This window comes from Oncorhynchus mykiss, chromosome 22 (genome assembly GCF_013265735.2).
Source record: "Oncorhynchus mykiss isolate Arlee chromosome 22, USDA_OmykA_1.1, whole genome shotgun sequence".
NCBI lineage: Eukaryota > Metazoa > Chordata > Actinopteri > Salmoniformes > Salmonidae > Oncorhynchus > Oncorhynchus mykiss.
In genome coordinates, this window is record NC_048586.1 from 37,849,623 (window position 1) to 37,870,821 (window position 21,199).

Sequence of the window (21,199 nt, forward strand, 5' to 3'; positions counted from 1 at the left end):
ACTGATAGAGACATACCCCAAGCGACTTACAGCTGTAATCGCAGCAAAAGGTGGCGCTACAAAGTATTAACTTAAGGGGGCTGAATAATTTTGCACGCCCAATTTTTCAGTTTTTGATTTGTTAAAAAAGTTTGAAATATCCAATAAATGTCGTTCCACTTCATGATTGTGTCCCACTTGTTGTTGATTCTTCACAAATAAATACAGTTTTATATCTTTATGTTTGAAGCCTGAAATGTGGCAAAAGGTCGCAAAGTTCAAGGGGGCCGAATACTTTCGCAAGGCACTGTACTTACACGTACGCTACGGTCACAAGACACAGGCCTCCTTACTGTCCCTAGAATTTCTAAGCAAACAGCTGGAGGCAGGGCTTTCTCCTATAGAGTTCAATTTTTATGGAATGGTCTGCCTATCCATGTGAGAGACGCAGACTTGGTCTCAACCTTTAAGTCTCAATTGAAGAATCATCTCTTCAGCAGGTCCTATGATTGAGTGTAGTCTGGCCCAGAGGTGTGAAGGTGAATGGAAAGACACTGAAGCGACGAACCACCCTTGCTGTCTCTGCCTGGCCGATTCCCCTCTCTCCACTGGGATTCTCTGCCTCTAACCCTATTACGGGGGCTGAGTCACTGGCTTACTGGTGCTCTTCCATGCCGTCCATGGAGTGGTGCGTCACTTGAGTGATCTTCCTGTCCGGGGTTGGCACCCCCCTCGGGTTTGTGCTGTGGGGGAGATTTTTGTGGGCTATACTCTGCCTTGTCTCAGGGTAGTAGGTTGGTGGTTGAAGATATCCCTCTAGTGGTGTGGGGGCTGTGCTTTGGCAAAGTGGGTGGGGTTATATCCTGCCTGTTTGGCCCTGTCCGGGGGTATCATCGGACGGGTCCACAGTGTCTCCTGGCCCCTCCTGTCTCAGCCTCCAGCATTTATGCTGCAATAGTTTATGTGTCGGGGGACTAGGGTCAGTCGGTTATATCTGGAGTATTTCTCCTGTCTTATCCGGTGTCCTGTGTGAATTTAAGCATGCTCCCTCTATTTATATCTCTCTTTTTCTCTCTTTCTTTCTCTCTCTCTCTCTCTCTCTCTCTCTCTCTCTCTCTCTTCTCTCGGAGGACCTGAGCCCTAGGACCATGCCTCAGGACTACCTGGCCTGATGACTCCTTGCTGTCCCCAGTCCACCTGGTCATGCTGCTGCTCCAGTTTCAACTGTTCTGCCTGCGGCTATGGAACCCTGACCTGTTCACTGGATGTGCTACCTTGGCCCGGACCTGCTGTTTTGGACTCTCTCTCTACCGCACCTGCTGTCTCTAACTCTGAATTATCGACTATGAAAAGCCAACTGACATTTATGCCTGAGGTGCTGACCTGTTGCACCCTCTACAACCACTGTGATTATTATTATCTGACCCTGCTGGTCATCTATGAACGTCTGAACATCTTGGCCATGTTCTGTTATAATCTCCACCCGGTACAGCCAGAAGAGGACTGGTCACCCCTCATAGCCAGGTTCCTCTTTAGATTTCTTCCTAAGTTCCGGCCTTTCTAGGGAGTTTTTCCTAGCCACAGTGCTTCTACATCTGCATTGCTTGCTGTTTGGGGTTTTAGGCTAGGTTTTTGTACAGCACTTTGTGACATCGGCTGATGTTAAAAGGGCTTTATAAATACATTTGATTGATTGATTGATGTGCTGGAGACAATAGAAGGCCACTTTAAAATGTGCAGTTTTGTCACACAACACAGCTTCATGTCCACACCCCGGCTTAACCTTAACCCCTAGCTTCATGTCCAAACCCCGGCTTAACCTTAACCCCTAGCTTCATGTCCACACCCCCGGCTTAACCTTAACCCCTAGCTTCATGTCCACACCTCGGCTTAACCTTAACCCCTAGCTTCATGTCCACACCCCCGGCTTAACCTTAACCCCTAGCTTCATGTCCACACCCCCGGCTTAACCTTAACCCCTAGCTTCATGTCCACACCCCCGGCTTAACCTTAACCCCTAGCTTCATGTCCACACCCCCGGCTTAACCTTAACCCCTAGCTTCATGTCCACACCCCCGGCTTAACCTTAACCCCTAGCTTCATGTCCACACCCCCGGCTTAACCTTAACCCCTAGCTTCATGTCCAAACCCCGGCACCTGTTCCACCATCTCATACCGCCATATTCACATAATTAACACTTTAACACAGGACATATGCCTGCTTTCCACATAGGCAATACATATTTATTTGTTACAGAGTGTACATTAATTGTACAGTAATGTATATGGTGTAGTGAAACATTTGATTCCTTACAGATGGGTAAACCCAGATATAGAGGAAACCACTAGTGATATGATAAACACACTGGGGGGTTGATACTTAGAGGAAACCGCTAGTGATATGATAACACACTAGAGTGATACTTAGAGGAAACCACTAGTGATATGATAAACACACTGGAGGGTTGATACTAAGAGGAAACCTCTAGTGATATGATAACACACTAGAATGATACTTAGAGGAAACCACTAGTGATATGATAAACATACTGGAGGACTGATACCCTGTAATAACAGTATAATAACGCAGGATAGGAATTTCCTTAATCATGTAGAGATTCTTGTTATCCTTCATAATGCCCTGTTTGTTCCTTTAAGGACTCACCACTGACCTGTGCAGGGGACAGAAAACACGGACAGTAAACAGGAGTTCCAGATCAAAACACAAGGTAGCATTAGAGTCCCGTCCAACAGTATTTTTCAACTTGATAACACAGTTGGAATGTTTGTTGAAATGGTCAAATTCACTACTGCTTTACATGTAAAGTCTTCTCAGAGCCAGAAAGTGTGAAACATAAGCTTTGTGGGCTGAAATGGCATGCATGTCACCAATGATTTATATAAACAATATGCAAATATAATATTTGTCTATGAGTGCCACTCACACTGAGGAAGGTGTTAGATGTGGATGAGGAAGAGGACTGCACCAAGGCCCTCTGTACAGCAGGGGCAGCACCTCCGTTACCCTGCACAGACAGCCACCACTTCACCTTCTGGGCTGAAAGAGAGCGTTCACAGAGGAGTTACAGGTCAGGGTCTGGGTTCTTACATCATGTGTTTTATACTGTAAACACAAGTAAGGAATGGACAGTCTGATGGGAGAGAGGTAGAGGGAGACTGGCATAGTTGAGATGTGTTAACGAATAGTAGTGTTCGATGAACACACACACGCGCTGACACACACACACACACACACACAAAGACACACAAAGACATACTATGCTTCCTGGTGTGGTCCGCGGCCTTGAACGAGCCCAGCATTGCAAACAGGTGGTAGGACAAGGTAAAGGGATGAACGATGTTGCTCTGTGGGAACAGACAAAGTCTTAAAGCCTTAATATAAAAATCTATCTGATAGCTGATTAATGTCTGATAATTCAGTGATTCATACAGTGTGTACATACAGAGTCGCACTGCATGACACCAGTGCAGCACAGATCATTACAGACCAGATAACACTGCACTGAGGCTGATGGCCTACTAACTACATGTTCAGTCAACATTTTACACCCCTTATACTCTGTTCCCACACAGATATGTCTAGTCTGTAGGATTAGGCTACATGTCTAGACTGTAGGATTGGGCTACATGTCTAGGCTGTAGGATTGAGCTACATGTCTAGGCTGTATGATTAAGCTACATGTCTATGCTGTAGGATTAAGCTACATTAGGAATAGGCTATATCTAGGCTGTAGGATTAAGCTATGCGTCTAGGCTGTAGGATTAGGCTACATTAGGAATAGGCTATATCTAGGCTGTAGGATTAAGCTATGCGTCTAGGCTGTAGGATTAGGCTACATGTCTAGGCTGTAGGATTAGGCTACATGTCTAGGCTGTAGGATTAGGCTACATGTCTAGGCTGTAGGATTGGGCTACATGTCTAGGCTGTAGGATTAGGCTACATGTCTAGGCTGTAGGGATTATTAGGCTATACACCATGACAGACTGACCAGGTGAAAGCTATGATCCCTTATTGATGTCACTTGTTAAATCCATGTCAAACAGTGTAGATGAAGGGGAGGAGACAGGTAAAAAAAAAAATAATTGAAGACTTAAGAAAAGTTTAGCCTGTAGGTTTATGCTATAACATTTGGCTATACTAGGTTATAAAATTAGGCTATACAAGGCTGTAAAATTAGGATATACAAGGCTGTAAAATTAGGATATACAAGGCTGTAAAATTAGGATATACAAAGCTGTAAAATTAGGATATACAAGGCTGTAAAATTACGATATACTAGGCTATGACATTAGGCTATACTATGCTGTAAGATTAGGCTATAACATTAGGCTATAACATTAGGCTATACTACGCTGTAAAATTAGACTATAAGATTAGGCTATAAAATTAGGCTATAAAATTAGGCTATACTAGGCTATAAAATTAGGCTATACTAGGCTATAAAATTAGGCTATAAGATTAGGCTATAAAATAGGCTATACTACGCTGTAAGATTAGGCTATAAGATTAGGCTATAAAATTAGGGCTATACTAGGCTATACGATTGGGCTGTAAAATTAGGCTATAAAATTAGGCTATAAGATTAGGCTATAAAATTAGGCTATACTAGGCTATAAAATTAGGCTATAAGATTAGGCTATACTAGGCTATACTAGGCTATAAAATTAGGCTATAAAATTAGGCTATAAGATTAGGCTATTTAAAAAAAAAAAACACCTTTATTTAACTAGGCAGGTCAGTTAAGAACAAATTCTTATTTTCAATGACAGCCTAGTGGGTTAACTGCAGAACGACAGATTTGTACCTTGTCAGCTTGGGGATTTGAACTTGCAACCTTCCGGTTACTAACCCAACGCTCTAACCACTAGACTACCCTGCCACCTGATTAGATTAGGCTATACTAGGCTATAAGAGTAGGCTATAAAATTAGGCTATAAGATTAGGCTATAAGATTAGGCTATATGATTAGGCTATATGATTAGGCTATACTAGGCTATAAGATTAGGCTATAAGATTAGGCTACACTAGGCTATACAATTAGGCTATAGGATTAGGCTATGCTAGGCTATAAAATTAGGCTATACGATTAGGCTATAAGATTAGGCTATACGATTAGGCTATGCTAGGCTGTAAGATTAGGCTATACTAGGCTGTAAGATTAGGCTATACTAGGCTATAAGATTAGGCTATACTAGGCTATACGATTAGGCTATACTAGGCTGTAAGATTAGGCTATACTAGGCTATAAGATTAGGCTATACTAGGCTATACGATTAGGCTATACTAGGCTATACGATTAGGCTATACTAGGCTATACGATTAGGCTATACTAGGCTACAAGATTAGGCTATACTAGGCTATACGATTAGGCTATACTAGGCTATACGATTAGGCTATACTAGGCTATACGATTAGGCTATACTAGGATATAAGATTAGGCTATACTAGGCTTTAAGATTAGGCTATACTAGGCTATACGATTAGGCTATACTAGGCTATACGATTAGGCTATACTAGGCTATACGATTAGGCTATACTAGGCTACAAGATTAGGCTATATTAGGCTATACGATTAGGCTATACTAGGCTATACGATTAGGCTATACTAGGCTATACGATTAGGCTATACTAGGATATAAGATTAGGCTATACTAGGCTATACGATTAGGCTATACTAGGCTTTAAGATTAGGCTATACTAGGCTATACGATTAGGCTATACTAGGCTATAAGATTAGGCTATACTAGGCTATACGATTAGGCTATACTAGGCTATAAAATTAGGCTATACTAGGCTGTGAGATTAGGATATACTATGCTTTAAAATGAGGCTATACGATTAGGCTGTACTACGCTATAAGATTAGGCTATAAGATTAGGGTATGCTAGGATTAGGCTACATGTCTAGGCTGCAGGATTAAACTATACCAGGAGTAGGCAATACTAGGAATAGGCTCTACTATAAGTAGGCTATACTATAAGTAAGCTATACTAGAAGTAGGCTCTATTGGGAATAGGCTCTACTAGGAATAGGCTCTACTAGGAATAGGCTATACTAGGAGTAGGCTATACTAGGAGTAGGCTACTAGAAGTAGGCTATACTAGGAGTAGGCTCTACTAGAAGTAGGCTAGTCTAACACTAGGAGAGAGAAATGTGCAGCATTCTTAACTCAGTCTACCTTGGAATGCTGGTGGAGGTAAGCGGCAGATGGTTTGGTGCTGTAGAGAGCTAGAATGTCTTCTACAGGCAAGCTATTCTGGATCAGAGAGGACAGCAGAACAGAGGTTAGAGCAGAGGGGGAATATAGTTAGTAACAGTTAAATCACAGTAGTCCTAAAGGGCCAATTACATAGTCAACCCAGGGGAAAGGTCATGGACTAGGTAATGCTGCCCAGTTTGAAATATAAAGTATATACTGTTGCACCTGACTTAAGTCAAAGTTTAGCCGCAGAGTAGCAAGGCTATGGAGACTGGCGATTCACTGTGTAGTTACGAGGGAGGAGGTTAACCTAAAGCTCATATTAAATACAACAGACAACCATCAGATTCAGTTCCAACAGCCCCAGAACCACACAGCCCCAGAACCATTGACACTATGGACTGAGCCGTGGTAGTAGACTCCCCAACTCTGCCAAACGCCTCTTTGGAAACTGGTAAATCGTACTTTAAATAACAATGGAAAGGTCTAAGGGTCGTTGACACAACAGACTGAACCGTGTTAGACTCCCAAGCCCCTGGCATGCTGTCTTCCTCAGTTCCCCGGCTACTCACCAGGATCATCCCAGCGAAGGAAGAGAGGATCATTGCTTCTCTTTCAAGAAGGTTGGGGTACTGCACATTATACCCTGGGCTACCCACTCCACTACAGGGAACAACAAAGTCAAACAAGGTTTTATTTATAACCTTGGCCTCGCAACCTTTTTCCACGACTCATCTTCAAAATCAGATGTTGACCTAAGTAGGTCACCGTTGATTTACGTAATATTTTATGTAGCCTGTGCCTGGTAAAATAGGATCTTATTCGAATCCGGAATGATATGATCAAATTGGCGTTCGAAGCAATGCATTCAATCCACATTTGTTACAAAGAAAGACGTTAATTGTAAAGCAATCGGTACTCACCACACACATACAAAATTCTGGATTCTCGGCAATGGACACACCCAAGAATAGCAGTACTACTCCAAATAGCAGTGTAGCACAAATTCACAAACAACCTTTCAAGTGAACCCTAAAAACACACCTGTCTGTAGAAAGGCTGTGTACAGTAGAGGCAGAGGGGAGCAGACATAAAACCACGATCCTCTCAGCTGAACAGCCTACTCCAGTCAGTAACTCCAACATCACGGGTCCAGATTATGTTAGAAACAAAAGGAGAGGTGCATTGGTCATCACTTAACCATAATATGACACAGCCATACAGTGAATTAGCTGGATGGTACAGTCTGTCATCTAAGGATGAGTTGAACACCCATGCAATAGCTAATTGACCCAAGTCATTAAAAAACATTATCAAACTATACATCTACATGTTGGCTTATTGAAGTATTCATTCCTTCATTAATATAATAAAAGGGGCTGATAAATCAATTGTTTGACACAATCATCTTGGAATCAGGAAAAACTTAGGCCTTGCCATTTCTGCTGGATTCATTAAAACTAGTAGGCATCACAAAAGTGTCTCTGCTTATGGTTTTATGGCCCTGGTTGGACTGGTGCTTAAAGCTGCTGCCTTTGAAGTCTGGACTGAGGGCTTCAAAATGTAGACATACTTTCATAAGCTCCACTGCTGTCCTCAGTGGCAGAGTGTGTGACGACTTGCAACACGTTGGGCTCCGCCACCGGCTACACTTCTGCATTTTGTGTTGCAAAAGCTCCATATGTACTACCCTGGCTCTCCATAGCCTCACTGGACAAAGCTCCATATGTACTACCCTGGCTCTCCATAGCCTCACTGGACAAAGAATAACCTCCACCCTGAGACAGCGACCACTTAGTGTTGCTACTTTTCATTCTCTTTTTCCTCTGCTTCACAGGGGAACCGGAGTCCTCCTTCTTTCCATTCTTCTTCTTTGATTTGGCACTCTGCTCTTTCCTGGCTTTCTTGGTCTTTTGCTCCGCAGCAACTGTAGTGGGGTCACCTGAGTCCAATGGGGGCGTTTACTCCTCAACACACAAGCCTTTTAGGATCCTCAGAATATTCTGCAGGTTTCCTGGGTTGCCAACCATGCATGTTTAGAGGCCTGAGTTTCTTGAACAACGAGTCTGTAGTCTTGCGCCCAGCTGCTAGACAGTGATCTGGGTCTGTGAGATGCTCCACTATGCTTTCATCCCTGACCATTTGTTTGTTCTTCAGTGACAAAGTCATACACTGTACTAGGAGTGCACTTCTGCTTTTCTGCCCAAGCATCAAATAAAATACAATGTTATTGGTCACATACACATATTTAGCAAATGTTATTGCGGGTGTAGCTAAATCCTTGTGTTCCTAGCTCCAACAGTGCAGTAATATCTGGCAATTCACAACAATACACACAACTCTAACGTAAAAGAATGGGGTTAAAAATATATAAATATTAGGATGAGCAATGTTGGAGAGCCATTGACTAAAACACAGTAAAATAGAATACAGTATACTGTATACATGAGTAAATGAGAAAAGCAGTATTTAAACATTATTCAAGTGACTAGTGTTCCATTATTTAAGTGACCAGTGATTCCATGTCTATGTAAATAGGGCAGCAGCCTATAAGGTGCAGGGTTGAGTAATAGGGTGGTAGCCGGCTACTGATGGCTATTTAACAGTCTGATGTCTTTCAATCTCTCGGTCCCAGCTTTGAATGCATTGTCTAATATTGTACTATTCGCGGAGGAGCTGTCCCTGTTCACCGAGACTACAAACGTCCCATTCACTGTGGTAGGTCTCTTACTGCTCCGGGCTGTGGACTGTCTCGCAGCACTGGAAGAGCAGGATGTGTCCCTGTTCACCGAGACTACAAACGTCCACTTCACTGTGGTAGGTCTCTTACTGCTCTGGGATGTGGACTGTCTCGCAGCACTGGAAGAGCAGGATGTGTCCCTGTTCACCGAGACTACAAACGTCCCATTCACTGTGGTAGGTCTCTTACTGCTCCAGGCTGTGGACTGTCTCGCAGCACTGGAAGAGCAGGATGTGTCCCTGTTCACCGAGACTACAAACGTCCACTTCACTGTGGTAGGTCTCTTACTGCTCTGGGATGTGGACTGTCTCGCAGCACTGGAAGAGCAGGATGTGTCCCCGGATTCAGGCAGTGTGCCATCCATGTCTACATAGGCTGTGCACCCTTTAGTAGAATGAGACTCCTCTTCCATGATAGACCGAGACAGAATGAATGCATCATCTTCTGCCTCAATATGCAATTCATGGTCCACCATGACAGGCTGTGCTTTAGTCTTACTGCTTTCTCTGAATGTTTTCTTGCCCTTTCTAGATGTGGGCTCATTTGAAATCACAATATGTGATATCACAAAAGTCTTTCGACCTTTAGCTTTAGTTTTTGTGACCTTTAGCTTTAGTTTTAGTGCCCTGCGGCATCTACGACCAATGGGTTTGCCCTGTCTAATTTAAATACAGAGTTCTGAGCTTCAGGATAATCGAAAAGGTAATCATGAAATGGGTCAGGTGAGACACTACGATGGGATTTGGATTGGAGAGGGACTACAAAAGTTGTTCTTGGGTTAAAAGTTTTTTGTAACGTTTTTGTGTTGTTTTATGGGATTCTCTGGTGGGTTTTCTTTGTTTGGTGATGTGTGAGGAGACATGAGTCCTTCTGCAGACAGCAAGTGGTTCTGTCTCTCTGGCTGAGTTCTTCATGACACCCTCTTCTCTGTGTTCTACATTCTCCACTGTAGGGTTGTCCATGTGTCGTGGCGTTGTGGAAGACGTCGCATCTTCACCTCTAGATTCTCACCAACCCGGCCACCGTCCTTATTTCCAACCTTTGCTAATAGACAAGGGATTTTTGTCTTCAGCTCTTTCGGCCTATCAGTTTTCTTGGGCTTTGTCTCCACTGTGACGATTTCAGCAGTGTTGTCCCCAGTAGCAATCTCCATCTCTGTGTCATTGTTGATGGTGGTCTTCTCAGCTTCTCCAATGTGGTCTCCATCTTTAAGCTGTTTGGATGATCCAAAACGTTATCAGCACCAGAGGGCTGTAGATTATTAGTTGTGGAGACAATGGAGGGCAAGACTGCTGGGATAGAGTCAAGTCCAGTGTTGAAATAAATCCTTGACCACTCATCGTTTAGGCTACTGAACTATTGGGATGTTCTCTTTTGGGATGATTTCAAAGTATTGTCCACTGGCTGCTCCATCTTATTCATGCTTTCTGTAAGATAATAATAAAGGTGAGTTCTTAAAATTGTCAATAACCAGACGTGGATGTCGATTAAGTAGACCCCTGCACCTCTCTGATTCAGAGGAGTTGGGTTAAATGCGGAAGACACATTTCAGGTGAAGGCATTCAGTTGTACAACGGACTAGGTATCCCCCTTTCCCTTTCCCTTAATGCTGAAAGACGACTTACATTTTCATCAGAACAGAGGTCCACATCCCGTTCATCAGAGCAGAGGTCCACATCCCTTTCATCAGAGCAGAGGTCCACATCCCTTTCATCAGAGCAGAGGTCCACATCCCTTTCATTGGAACAGAGGTCCACATCCCTTTCATCAGAACAGAGGTCCACAGCCCTTTCATCAGAGCAGAGGCCCATATCCCTTTCATCAGAGCAGAGGTCCACATCCCTTTCATCAGAGCAGAGGTCCACATCCCTTTCATTAGAACAGAGGTCCACATGTCTTTCATCAGAACAGAGGTCCACAGCCCTTTCATCAGAACAGAGGTCCACAGCCCTTTCATCAGAACAGAGGTCCACATCCCTTTCATCAGAACAGAGGTCCACAGCCCTTTCATCAGAACAGAGGTCCACAGCCCTTTCATCAGAACAGAGGTCCACATCCCTTTCATCAGAACAGAGATCCACAGCCCTTTCATCAGAGGAGAGATCCACAGCCCTTTCATCAGAACAGAGGTCCACAGCCCTTTCATCAGAACAGAGATCCACAGCCCTTTCATCAGAGGAGAGATCCACAGCCCTTTCATCAGAACAGAGGTCCACAGCCCTTTCATCAGAGGAGAGATCCACAGCCCTTTCATTAGGGCAGCGGTCCACAGCCCTTTCATCAGAGGAGAGATGCACAGTCCTTTCCAAGGGATCCAAAGTTTTGCATTGGAGGCCTTTCAAGATGAGAATCTGTAAAATGATATATGAAGTTCACTTGTCAACAATGACCATGATTGTATGTCATAAACTTGCACTGAAGTCTGTGATAAAATAGACTGATACTGTTACGAAGAGCACCTCTAAATAAGTGACCCGTTTATGGGCCAAATTTAGATCACACTATTTCTTATTCAAAGTGATGGGCTCAGAATCCCTCTCTACCCCACCAGCTGGTTGTGCTTGAGTCTGCAAATACAGTGTGTGCATTGCGCAGTTTCGGCATTCCCCTTTTATACACTATAAAACACATCATACTGTTACTTGTGTACAATGATAGACTGTATTATTCATAAAATAATCATGCTTTCCACTGTGTTTAAAATTAGTCAAAAAAGGTTTGGTCTTTGTTTATGCAGCCCGTCTATACTCACCTGTTGTGTTTGGTAATGGGCCCATAGACTGTATACTATAAAGAATAACTACAAACCACTCAACAGTCAATAGTTGAAAGCACGGAATCATTAACCCATATGACTCATTTCCTTTGAGGCAGTCAAGGATGACTATGAACTGAGTTCACGTGACAGTCACATAGCAAAAGGCTGCGATGTATCATGGTTGTATTATAGAAGGGCTGACTGGAAGAGTTATTGTTTAGAATTAATTCACTCTTTGAAGTCAATTGAGAGACAGCTGTCATAGATATGGACTCTGTGCGCTCCTGGCTCCGGGCCTTCAACAACAGAATAGCCAGGCCCAGGTTGGTTACATTTGCCTTAACTCAAGCAATGCTCTGAATAAACTAATTTATTTCAAAATTAAAGGGAGCTAACAATGTTCCACCAGTAACAGACTCAGCTATACTGAAGTTTCCGCACTAATGTCAATGTTTTCTGAAAGTGCTTGAAATAATCTTCATGTGAATTGATGAAGTCGTCAGAATTGAGAAAGTGAAACTAGTGTTTTATAGATGGTTGTGGATGCACCACAGTCCATTGTGAATGTTTGTCAACTAAGAGAAAGTGGATTTTTTTGTGGAGTTCATTACAACTGTGATAAACTGCACTGCTCAAATAGCATGGAAGTCAAAGAAATGGGATATTATTGTGACTGCTGCAGTAAAGTATCTGGGGTTTCAGGAATTCACAGCCAGTGGTGGAAAAGTACCCGATTGTCATACTTGAGTAAAAGTAAAGATACCTTAATAGAAAATAACTCAAGTAAAAGGGAAAGTCACCCAGTAAAATACTACTTGAGTAAAAGTATCAAAAGTACATGTAATTGCAAACATATTCTTAAGTATAAGTCATTTCAAATTGCTTATATTAATTAAACCAGACGGCACAATTTTCTTGTTTTGTATTTACGGATAGTCAGGGGCACACTCCAACACTCAGATATAATTTACAATCGAATCATTTGTGTTTAGTGATTCCGCCAGATCAGAGGCAGTAGGGATGGCCAGGGATGATTTGACGCTCTCCCAGGCTCCTGAGCCTGTGTAGGGATCAGACATGGATTATTGATTTTAACCATAGAGGCAAGGAGCTTGTTGAGTGATGACATGGTAGTCAGTACAATTTGAGTATTTTTATCCACATAATTTTTGTATTTTGGGATCTGTTATTTTCATTCTGCCGTAAAACCCAACAAAGAAGAAGAAGTGGGCGCAGCCTTGTCTCGTGATCACAACAGTTCAATCGACCCTCGACTCGTCCTGTCTGGCTCGGGGGTCACTGTGCTTTTGGGAAGATAGGGTACCTACTCCACTTCGCAGGAATTTACCTCATTAACTGTATTCTTACAGGGATGTACAAGGAGTCCAACACACAGGTAATTAGTGTTATTTTGTGGAAATTCAGTTCTGAGCGTTCACTCCTCCTTCAGTTATCTAACTTCGGTGGGCCTACTATTTTGCTAGCTAGCTCACTGATTCGCCAGGCACATGTAATCAGAAAGCTGGCTCACGAGATGTACAGTACCCCATCCATAGACGCTAACATTCTTGGGCAAGCTTTAGAGTCTGTTCGGCTACTACTGTAGCTATCTGAGTAATTAAGTTAATATATTTTGATCTGCATGGTACTTATTTGCAGTGGTTATTGGTGGGTTTATTTATGTTTGTCTTCTTGCATGGCGATGATAACAAACGTTAGTTAGTTGTTACCACAGGTGTTAACGTTACTTTTAACAATAGTCAGTTAGCTAGCAGTATTAGCAATACGCAAACAGTATGGAAATGTAGCTAGTTTATACACATTATCACAGTTGCCTCCTAAGCTGAAGCAGTGTGAGGTTGAACGCGGCATGTGTATAACTACAACCAGGTATCAAGTCGGACATGTCAGAGTTTCCTAGTTCTGACTAGCATGTGAACGCGGCATTAGCTTTCTCAGCTGTCATTATAGGTCTTACCGTTAGTGGTCACATGACATGGTGGAAAACATACTGGTGAGGGAGGTTGTCATTTTCCTCCGGTCCATCCCTCCACAAGTGGTAACGTTGCTACTTATTTTACTGCTGTTAAGAGCAACCGTTTATCTTCGTTTGATGACGAAAACAGCAAAAGTCATATACTACATTTATTGCAAGTACAAATTCCGTCGTTTTTATCAAACAGTATTTTTGTTGTCTAATTTGCATGTTCTGAATTTATGCAGTGATACGTTCCTCAGCTCAGTGGTAGTTGATGCTTGTTGTTGACTTAACTTGAATAGGACAAATGATCAACTAAGTAGGCTAGTCTAAATCACGTGTTCTTGCCTTTGAACACCATTACGTGAAGAGAGAAATATACATTGGATGACTAGTTTCGACTTTGACAGTATACAGAAATAACCATGTTGTACTGTATTTACACTCAAACAGATATAAACTGGTGTTGGTTTGCATTCCTGGATCGTGGTAGGGTCGCCTGCAGTTGTACTCTTGTCCGTCAATGCTACTGTTTGCAAGGACCGTAAGGACTACTCTCAAATAGCCTTGTTCAGTTCAATGTTCTCTACTTTTATAGTACTCTAAATACCCAAATTCATGTTGTTACGTTCACAACAATACAACTTACAAATTGTTGACACCATTCAAAACAATGAGGATTTGGATCTTTAAAGCCAGTTATCTCCTAATCTCCTTTTTGCAGTTAGAACCTTAGAACCAAGCTCTAGAAGTGTCAAAAGCTCAGCACAAATCGAATAAATTCTATTCTATCCCACTTTATTCCCTTTCTGCTTATAGGCTAATGCCTCTGCCTTCCTTCCTGTTTGCTCTATTACAAAGTAGGGGGAGAGTGAGAAGAATCATGTGCCTCCTGTGAGGGTAAGCCTGAGAAACATGCGGTTCACAACACAACCACTACTACTCTGGGACGTTTTGCACTCAATCAGTTCCTTAGTATTATGTTCTACCTAGTAAGCTATCGGTGTAATTCCATCAAACCAGCATTGCTGTATATTTGCAGTCGCTTCTTTTCCATGGTCAAATAAAATCACAATGTTTCTGAGTACTGTAGTTTATAAACAAAGTTTATGCATAATATGCTGTTGCTGTGACAGATTCAATTGAAGTCGAGCATAAGTGGTGAAGTTGTTTCACTGCACTAGAAGATGGAACATCATTTCATGGGGAATAGTAAGAACAGTAGTTCTGTTTATGGGGTTGGTTCACAAGAAAGGGACTAAAATGGGTATGATGATAAGTGTCTGAAAGGAGAAACAGAGGAACTGAACGCTAAATAGCTGAGGTATCAGCTTCAAACGAACAACTCACAGCCCAGTTAAACTACTGAGGACAAGACTTATTTAGAACAAACCACAGGTAAAACTAATCAAAAGTAATGGTTTGAATATCAATGAAATTGTAGCCTTGTCGTGATGTGTGTTTTGTCATATATATATATATATATATATATATATATATATATATATATATATATATAGCCCCCGTGCCCGCAGGAGGCCTTTTGCCTTTTTGTAGGCCGTCATTGTAAATAAGAACGTGTTCTTAACTGACTTGCCTAGTTAAATAAAGGTTTAAATTAAAAATAAAAAGTCAAGTAAGCAATGGCACTGTTTAGGCCTAGTTGTTTAGGCCTAGTTGTTTAGGCCTAGTTGTTATCACACGATCAAGCAGAGGATCACCATGACGTGACCACAATGTTCTGGTCTCACCAAGAGATCATTTGTCTTTCCAACAGGAGCAGTGACATGGAGGCTGAGGACAAATCCTCCTCCTCTACGCTGGATTGCAGTGTGAAGCCTCCCATCTCCCCTGGCAGCCCTTCTCACCTGACACACTTCAAACCCCTGACTCCAGAGCAGGACGAGCCTCCGCTCCGATCAGCCTACAGCTCCTTCGTCAACCTGTTCCGCTTCAATAAAGGTAATTTACCAAGTTCACACACACACAGATTGTTTTGAGATGGTTGACTTGACAGTCTTTTTAAATGTTCATCTTCTAGTAAGCCTATGCATTACGATGAAGAGACAAGACAGTGACTGAGTCAGAATCCAGCAAATTCTCTATTAACCACAAGGAAGTTAATTAATAACTTAATGTTGTTTTGTCACACTGCTCTTCTTGTTATTTCTCATTCTGTGGAGTAGCCTATAGCAGCCTATAATTTGCAGTACTGTACAGTCAAGGCTCATGTACTGTCCCCTAGAATGCAGGGAAAGTTACTTCTGTAGCCTTGACTACCAGCCTGGTTTACAGTCAGAATTACTTTGAGGAAGCAGAATGGAACGGAATGCAGCCCAGATCAGAACCCATGTCTTGTGAGGTAATGTGATAGAATATTGTCTAGGTGCCAGGAGGGGGCCTTTCAACCACATGGGCCATCATGTGTCTCCCTCTCTTCAGGCCCTGCCCTCACTGGCAGGCCCCTCACCAAGGCAGCAGAGCTCTGCTCACATCATAAAACATTCATATAGGCTTCATAAGCACTACATAGATGCTTCACAAATCATCTATAATCTTATATCATGCTCTATAAAGATTCATAATGTGGCATAACTGTGTGACATAATCATCAATTTATTTGTTCACATTTGTTCATCTTTTATATGGCATGAAATACAGTTATAGATGATTTGTGACCCATGTATGCAGTGGTATTGAAGCCTTCATAAGATGCACTTCAAATAAAACAGGACCAAATATTCTATGCACAGTATTCATATTCTTTACATTTCTCTGTTATTATAAGATAATTGGCGATTCAATTCTGATTGGATTAGAAGAGAGAGCATGTTCTTGACAGCAACAGCAATGTATACAGTCGCCGTGTTTCGCTGCTCTTATTAGACACAACATACTCCCGAGTGGCGCAGCGGTCTAAGGCACTGCGTCTCAGTGCTAGAGACGTCATTACAGACACCCTGGTTCGAATCCAGGCTGTATCACAACCGGCCATGATTGGGAGTCCCATCGTGCGGTGCACAACTGGCCCAGCGTTGTCCAGGTTTGGCCGGTTAGGCAGTCATTGTAAATAAGAATTTGTTCTTAACTGACTTGCCTAGTTAAATAAATGTTAAATGTCAGTTTTTATATATTTTTTAAAACACTAAAATATTCATTTTATTTAAAGTGATCTTTGTATTGCTAAAATAGGAGTACCGACTTAACACAACAAAGGTTGTTTTTGGATAAGAATACTACAGATGTATAAAGCATTGTCATGTTTGTAGTATGGTTGGTATGGTATGGTTTGTAGTATGGCATTTTATAAAGACTCCAAATGTCATACTAAAGTACACAGCTTTGTCATCATGGGTAGGTGTGATGATGTTTCAATGAACTTTATTGACCTTAAATGACCCGTTGTGATTGGTCTGTGTGTACAGAGGAGGGGCGGCCTCCCTCGGTGACAGAGAAACCGGATGTGGCTTTGATGTCAACCACTGGGGAGCGTAGGAGCTGGACCAGCCCAGCACATTCCATCCACGGCTCTGGGACCCATAGCAAACAACACCCCAACCTGCTCCGTAGAACATCCACCGCCTCAGGTAACACACACACACATTCTTACTCATACTAGGGCCACAGGAGGGACACATACACTGTATGTCCAGTGCTGCAGTTGTTTCACAGTTGTAAGCCAACCTATCCTCTTCCAACAGTGGCTCTTTAAAACGTTTACATTTTGAGTTGATTGCATGATCTCTGACCTGACAATGATGGTGAAAGTATCAGTTTCATCCTTAGCAAATTGACGTGACTAGTCGTAATTACACCTAAGAGGTGACTCCCTAGTCAAGTTTAGAGGAGAGGATGGACTGTGTGTTTGGACTACTTCTTATTTTACCCCACAGTTGTTTTGTATAGCTGTGAAGGATAGACCTTCTTGACATTGACATTAGTTTTACATAGAGAGGCGCTAAGAATAATGGACGATGTGAGTAGCCTGACATCCATTCAAAACGCTGATGTATGTCTTTTCTTTTTGCAGTGGACTGGCCATTATGGCCGGGTCAGGGTGAGGGCCTTCTATACTGTGTGTTTGAGAAGATCTCCAAAATGGTTTTGCGCCTGATTTTAACAACCTGCTTTCAGAGTGGCTGGCTAACCCAAGCACCTGAGTGGTTTTGTGTGTTTGGTTGATTGAAATATATTTTGGCATGTGTCGATGAAGTGCCTTCTCGTGTTGGTTTGTTGCCAACACTGATATTTGGAAAGTTGTGTGTTTTTGCATAATGATATAAGAACTAACATGCTCCCTTTTATGTTTCTTACTTAATTGCGGTATCTGTTTTTAATTGTATTCATATGAACCATAATTGTTCACTAGAGCCAAGTTTATGGAACTGATATACCGGTAAGCTTCTGTTGTGCCGTTGTGCAGTCCTTTTTAAACTAACCTGCCATTATCAAAAGTAAATCCTTGTAGACATTTTATTGTACATTTCCAAGCCCATATTGGACTATAGCCTACAGTCTCTTTAGAGAGGTATAGAAGGTGCTCTCTCTCTCCCTCCTTTACCTTTCTGCATTTCATTTGCATGAAAATGGAGCATTTGCGTGGTTAGGTGCAGTGTGTTTTATGAAGTGTATGCTGAATGTTTGCACCATGTGTGCTCCTAGAGGGCCGTAGGAAACCAGAAACCCCCCTGAGCACTCACGACCCCCGTACGGCTGTTCAGCTCCGCACTGCTCTGAAAAGACTCAAGGAGATCATGGAGGGAAAGAGCCAGGTATCTATCATGCCATTACCCCATCACCCCATTAACTCATTAAGCCATCACTCCATTAACTCATTAAGCCATCACCCCATTACTCCATCACGCCAAGTAGCCCATTGGCCCATCACGCCAAGTAGCCCATTGGCCCATCACGCCAAGTAGTCCATCACGCCAAGTAGCCCATTGGCCCATCACGCCAAGTAGCCCATCACGTCAAGTAGCCCATTGGCCCATCACGCCAAGTAGCCCATCACACCATTACACAGTTGCTGTTGTTTATTGTACCTCACGTCACACTGCTGTTGTTTATTGTACCTCACGTCACACTGTTGTTGTTTATTGTACCTCACGTCACACTGTTGTTGGTTATTGTACCTCACGTCACACTGCTGTTGTTTATTGTACCTCACGTCACACTGTTGTTGGTTATTGTACCTCACGTCACACTGTTGTTGGTTATTGTACCTCACGTCACACTGTTGTTGTTTATTGTACCTCACGTCACACTGCTGTTGTTTATTGTACCTCACGTCACACTGTTGTTGTTTATTGTACCTCACGTCACACTGCTGTTGTTTATTGTACCTCACGTCACACTGCTGTTGGTTATTGTACCTCACGTCACACTGTTGTTGGTTATTGTACCTCACGTCACACTGTTGTTGTTTATTGTACCTCACGTCACACTGTTGTTGGTTATTGTACCTCACGTCACACTGTTGTTGTGTATTGTACCTCACACTGTTGTTGGTTATTGTACCTCACGTCACACTGTTGTTGGTTATTGTACCTCACGTCACACTGCTGTTGGTTATTGTACCTCACGTCACACTGTTGTTGTTTATTGTACCTCACGTCATACTGTTGTTGTTTATTGTACCTCACGTCACACTGTTGTTGTTTATTGTACCTCACGTCACACTGTTGTTGTTTATTGTACCTCACGTCACACTGTTGTTGTTTATTGTACCTCACGTCACACTGTTGTTGTTTATTGTACCTCACGTCACACTGTTGTTGTTTATTGTACCTCACGTCATACTGTTGTTGTTTATTGTACCTCACGTCACACTGTTGTTGTTTATTGTACCTCACGTCACACTGTTGTTGTTTATTGTACCTCACGTCACACTGTTGTTGTTTATTGTACCTCACGTCACACTGTTGTTTATTGTACCTCACGTCACACTGTTGTTGTTTATTGTACCTCACGTCACACTGTTGTTGTTTATTGTACCTCACGTCACACTGTTGTTGTTTATTGTACCTCACGTCACACTGTTGTTGTTTATTGTACCTCACGTCACACTGTTGTTGTTTATTGTACCTCACGTCACACTGTTGTTGGTTATTGTACCTCACGTCACACTGCTGTTGGTTATTGTACCTCACGTCACACTGTTGTTGTTTATTGTACCTCACGTCATACTGTTGTTGTTTATTGTACCTCACGTCACACTGTTGTTGTTTATTGTACCTCACGTCACACTGTTGTTGTTTATTGTACCTCACGTCACACTGTTGTTGTTTATTGTACCTCACGTCACACTGTTGTTGTTTATTGTACCTCACGTCACACTGTTGTTGGTTATTGTACCTCACGTCACACTGCTGTTGGTTATTGTACCTCACGTCACACTGCTGTTGTTTATTGTACCTCACGTCACACTGTTGTTGTTTATTGTACCTCACGTCACACTGCTGTTGTTTATTGTACCTCACGTCACACTGCTGTTGGTTATTGTACCTCACGTCACACTGTTGTTGGTTATTGTACCTCACGTCACACTGTTGTTGTTTATTGTACCTCACGTCACACTGTTGTTGGTTATTGTACCTCACGTCACACTGTTGTTGTGTATTGTACCTCACACTGTTGTTGGTTATTGTACCTCACGTCACACTGTTGTTGGTTATTGTACCTCACGTCACACTGTTGTTGTTTATTGTACCTCACGTCACACTGCTGTTGGTTATTGTACCTCACGTCACACTGTTGTTGTTTATTGTACCTCACGTCATACTGTTGTTGTTTATTGTACCTCACGTCACACTGTTGTTGTTTATTGTACCTCACGTCACACTGTTGTTGTTTATTGTACCTCACGTCACACTGTTGTTGTTTATTGTACCTCACGTCACACTGTTGTTGTTTATTGTACCTCACGTCACACTGTTGTTGTTTATTGTACCTCACGTCACACTGTTGTTGGTTATTGTACCTCACGTCACACTGTTGTTGGTTATTGTACCTCACGTCACACTGTTGTTGTTTATTGTACCTCACGTCACACTGCTGTTGTTTATTGTACCTCACGTCACACTGTTGTTGTTTATTGTACCTCACGTCACACTGCTGTTGTTTATTGTACCTCACGTCACACTGCTGTTGTTTATTGTACCTCACGTCACACTGTTGTTGGTTATTGTACCTCACGTCACACTGTTGTTGGTTATTGTACCTCACGTCACACTGCTGTTGTTTATTGTACCTCACGTCACACTGTTGTTGGTTATTGTACCTCACGTCACACTGTTGTTGGTTATTGTACCTCACGTCACACTGTTGTTGTTTATTGTACCTCACGTCACACTGCTGTTGTTTATTGTACCTCACGTCACACTGTTGTTGTTTATTGTACCTCACGTCACACTGCTGTTGTTTATTGTACCTCACGTCACACTGCTGTTGGTTATTGTACCTCACGTCACACTGTTGTTGGTTATTGTACCTCACGTCACACTGTTGTTGTTTATTGTACC

General features: G+C 42.4%; 2 protein-coding genes across 16 annotated transcripts in view; one reads left to right on the top strand and one right to left on the bottom strand.

Annotated features, from left to right (window-relative positions):
* Positions 1-2,205: 2,205 nt before the first annotated feature.
* LOC110501831 (uncharacterized protein C2orf80 homolog) lies at positions 2,206-11,286 on the bottom strand. The gene is made up of 6 exons (XM_021579670.2): positions 7,245-11,286; positions 6,773-6,863; positions 6,180-6,257; positions 3,258-3,345; positions 2,925-3,037; positions 2,206-2,651 (listed from the first exon to the last, which is right to left on the bottom strand). Exons 1-6 carry the CDS (start codon positions 7,343-7,345, stop codon positions 2,604-2,606), a joined length of 519 nt encoding a protein of 172 aa, XP_021435345.2. The 5' UTR covers positions 7,346-11,286; the 3' UTR covers positions 2,206-2,603.
* Positions 11,287-11,869: 583 nt separating this feature from the next.
* The window catches only part of LOC110501832 (1-phosphatidylinositol 3-phosphate 5-kinase), a 41,377-nt gene continuing 32,047 nt past the window's right edge, over positions 11,870-21,199 (top strand). For 3 of the 15 annotated variants that reach the window (XM_036959244.1, XM_036959245.1, XM_036959246.1), the window contains exons 1-5: positions 11,874-12,021; positions 15,454-15,638; positions 17,102-17,263; positions 17,707-17,733; positions 18,339-18,448. In XM_036959244.1, coding sequence (XP_036815139.1) covers positions 11,966-12,021; positions 15,454-15,638; positions 17,102-17,263; positions 17,707-17,733; positions 18,339-18,448 — 540 coding nt within the window. In that variant the 5' untranslated portion in view covers positions 11,874-11,965. Of the gene's footprint in view, positions 12,022-12,741; positions 13,095-14,495; positions 14,577-15,431; positions 15,639-17,101; positions 17,264-17,706; positions 17,734-18,338; positions 18,449-21,199 lie in introns of those variants that run through there. The other 12 variants (XM_036959248.1, XM_036959254.1, XM_036959257.1 and 9 more) reach the window with 8 other exon arrangements.

Coding starts and splice junctions, on each gene's coding strand:
- LOC110501831 (XM_021579670.2), bottom strand. CDS start 7,345: ATGTTGGAGTTACTGACTGGAGTAGGCTGTTCAGCTGAGAGGATCGTG. Junction 3,346..6,179: donor ACCTCCACCAGCATTCCAAG/GTAGACTGAGTT, acceptor CTGTTCCCACAG/AGCAACATCGTTCATCCCTT. Junction 3,038..3,257: donor GGACCACACCAGGAAGCATA/GTATGTCTTTGT, acceptor GCTCTCTTTCAG/CCCAGAAGGTGAAGTGGTGG.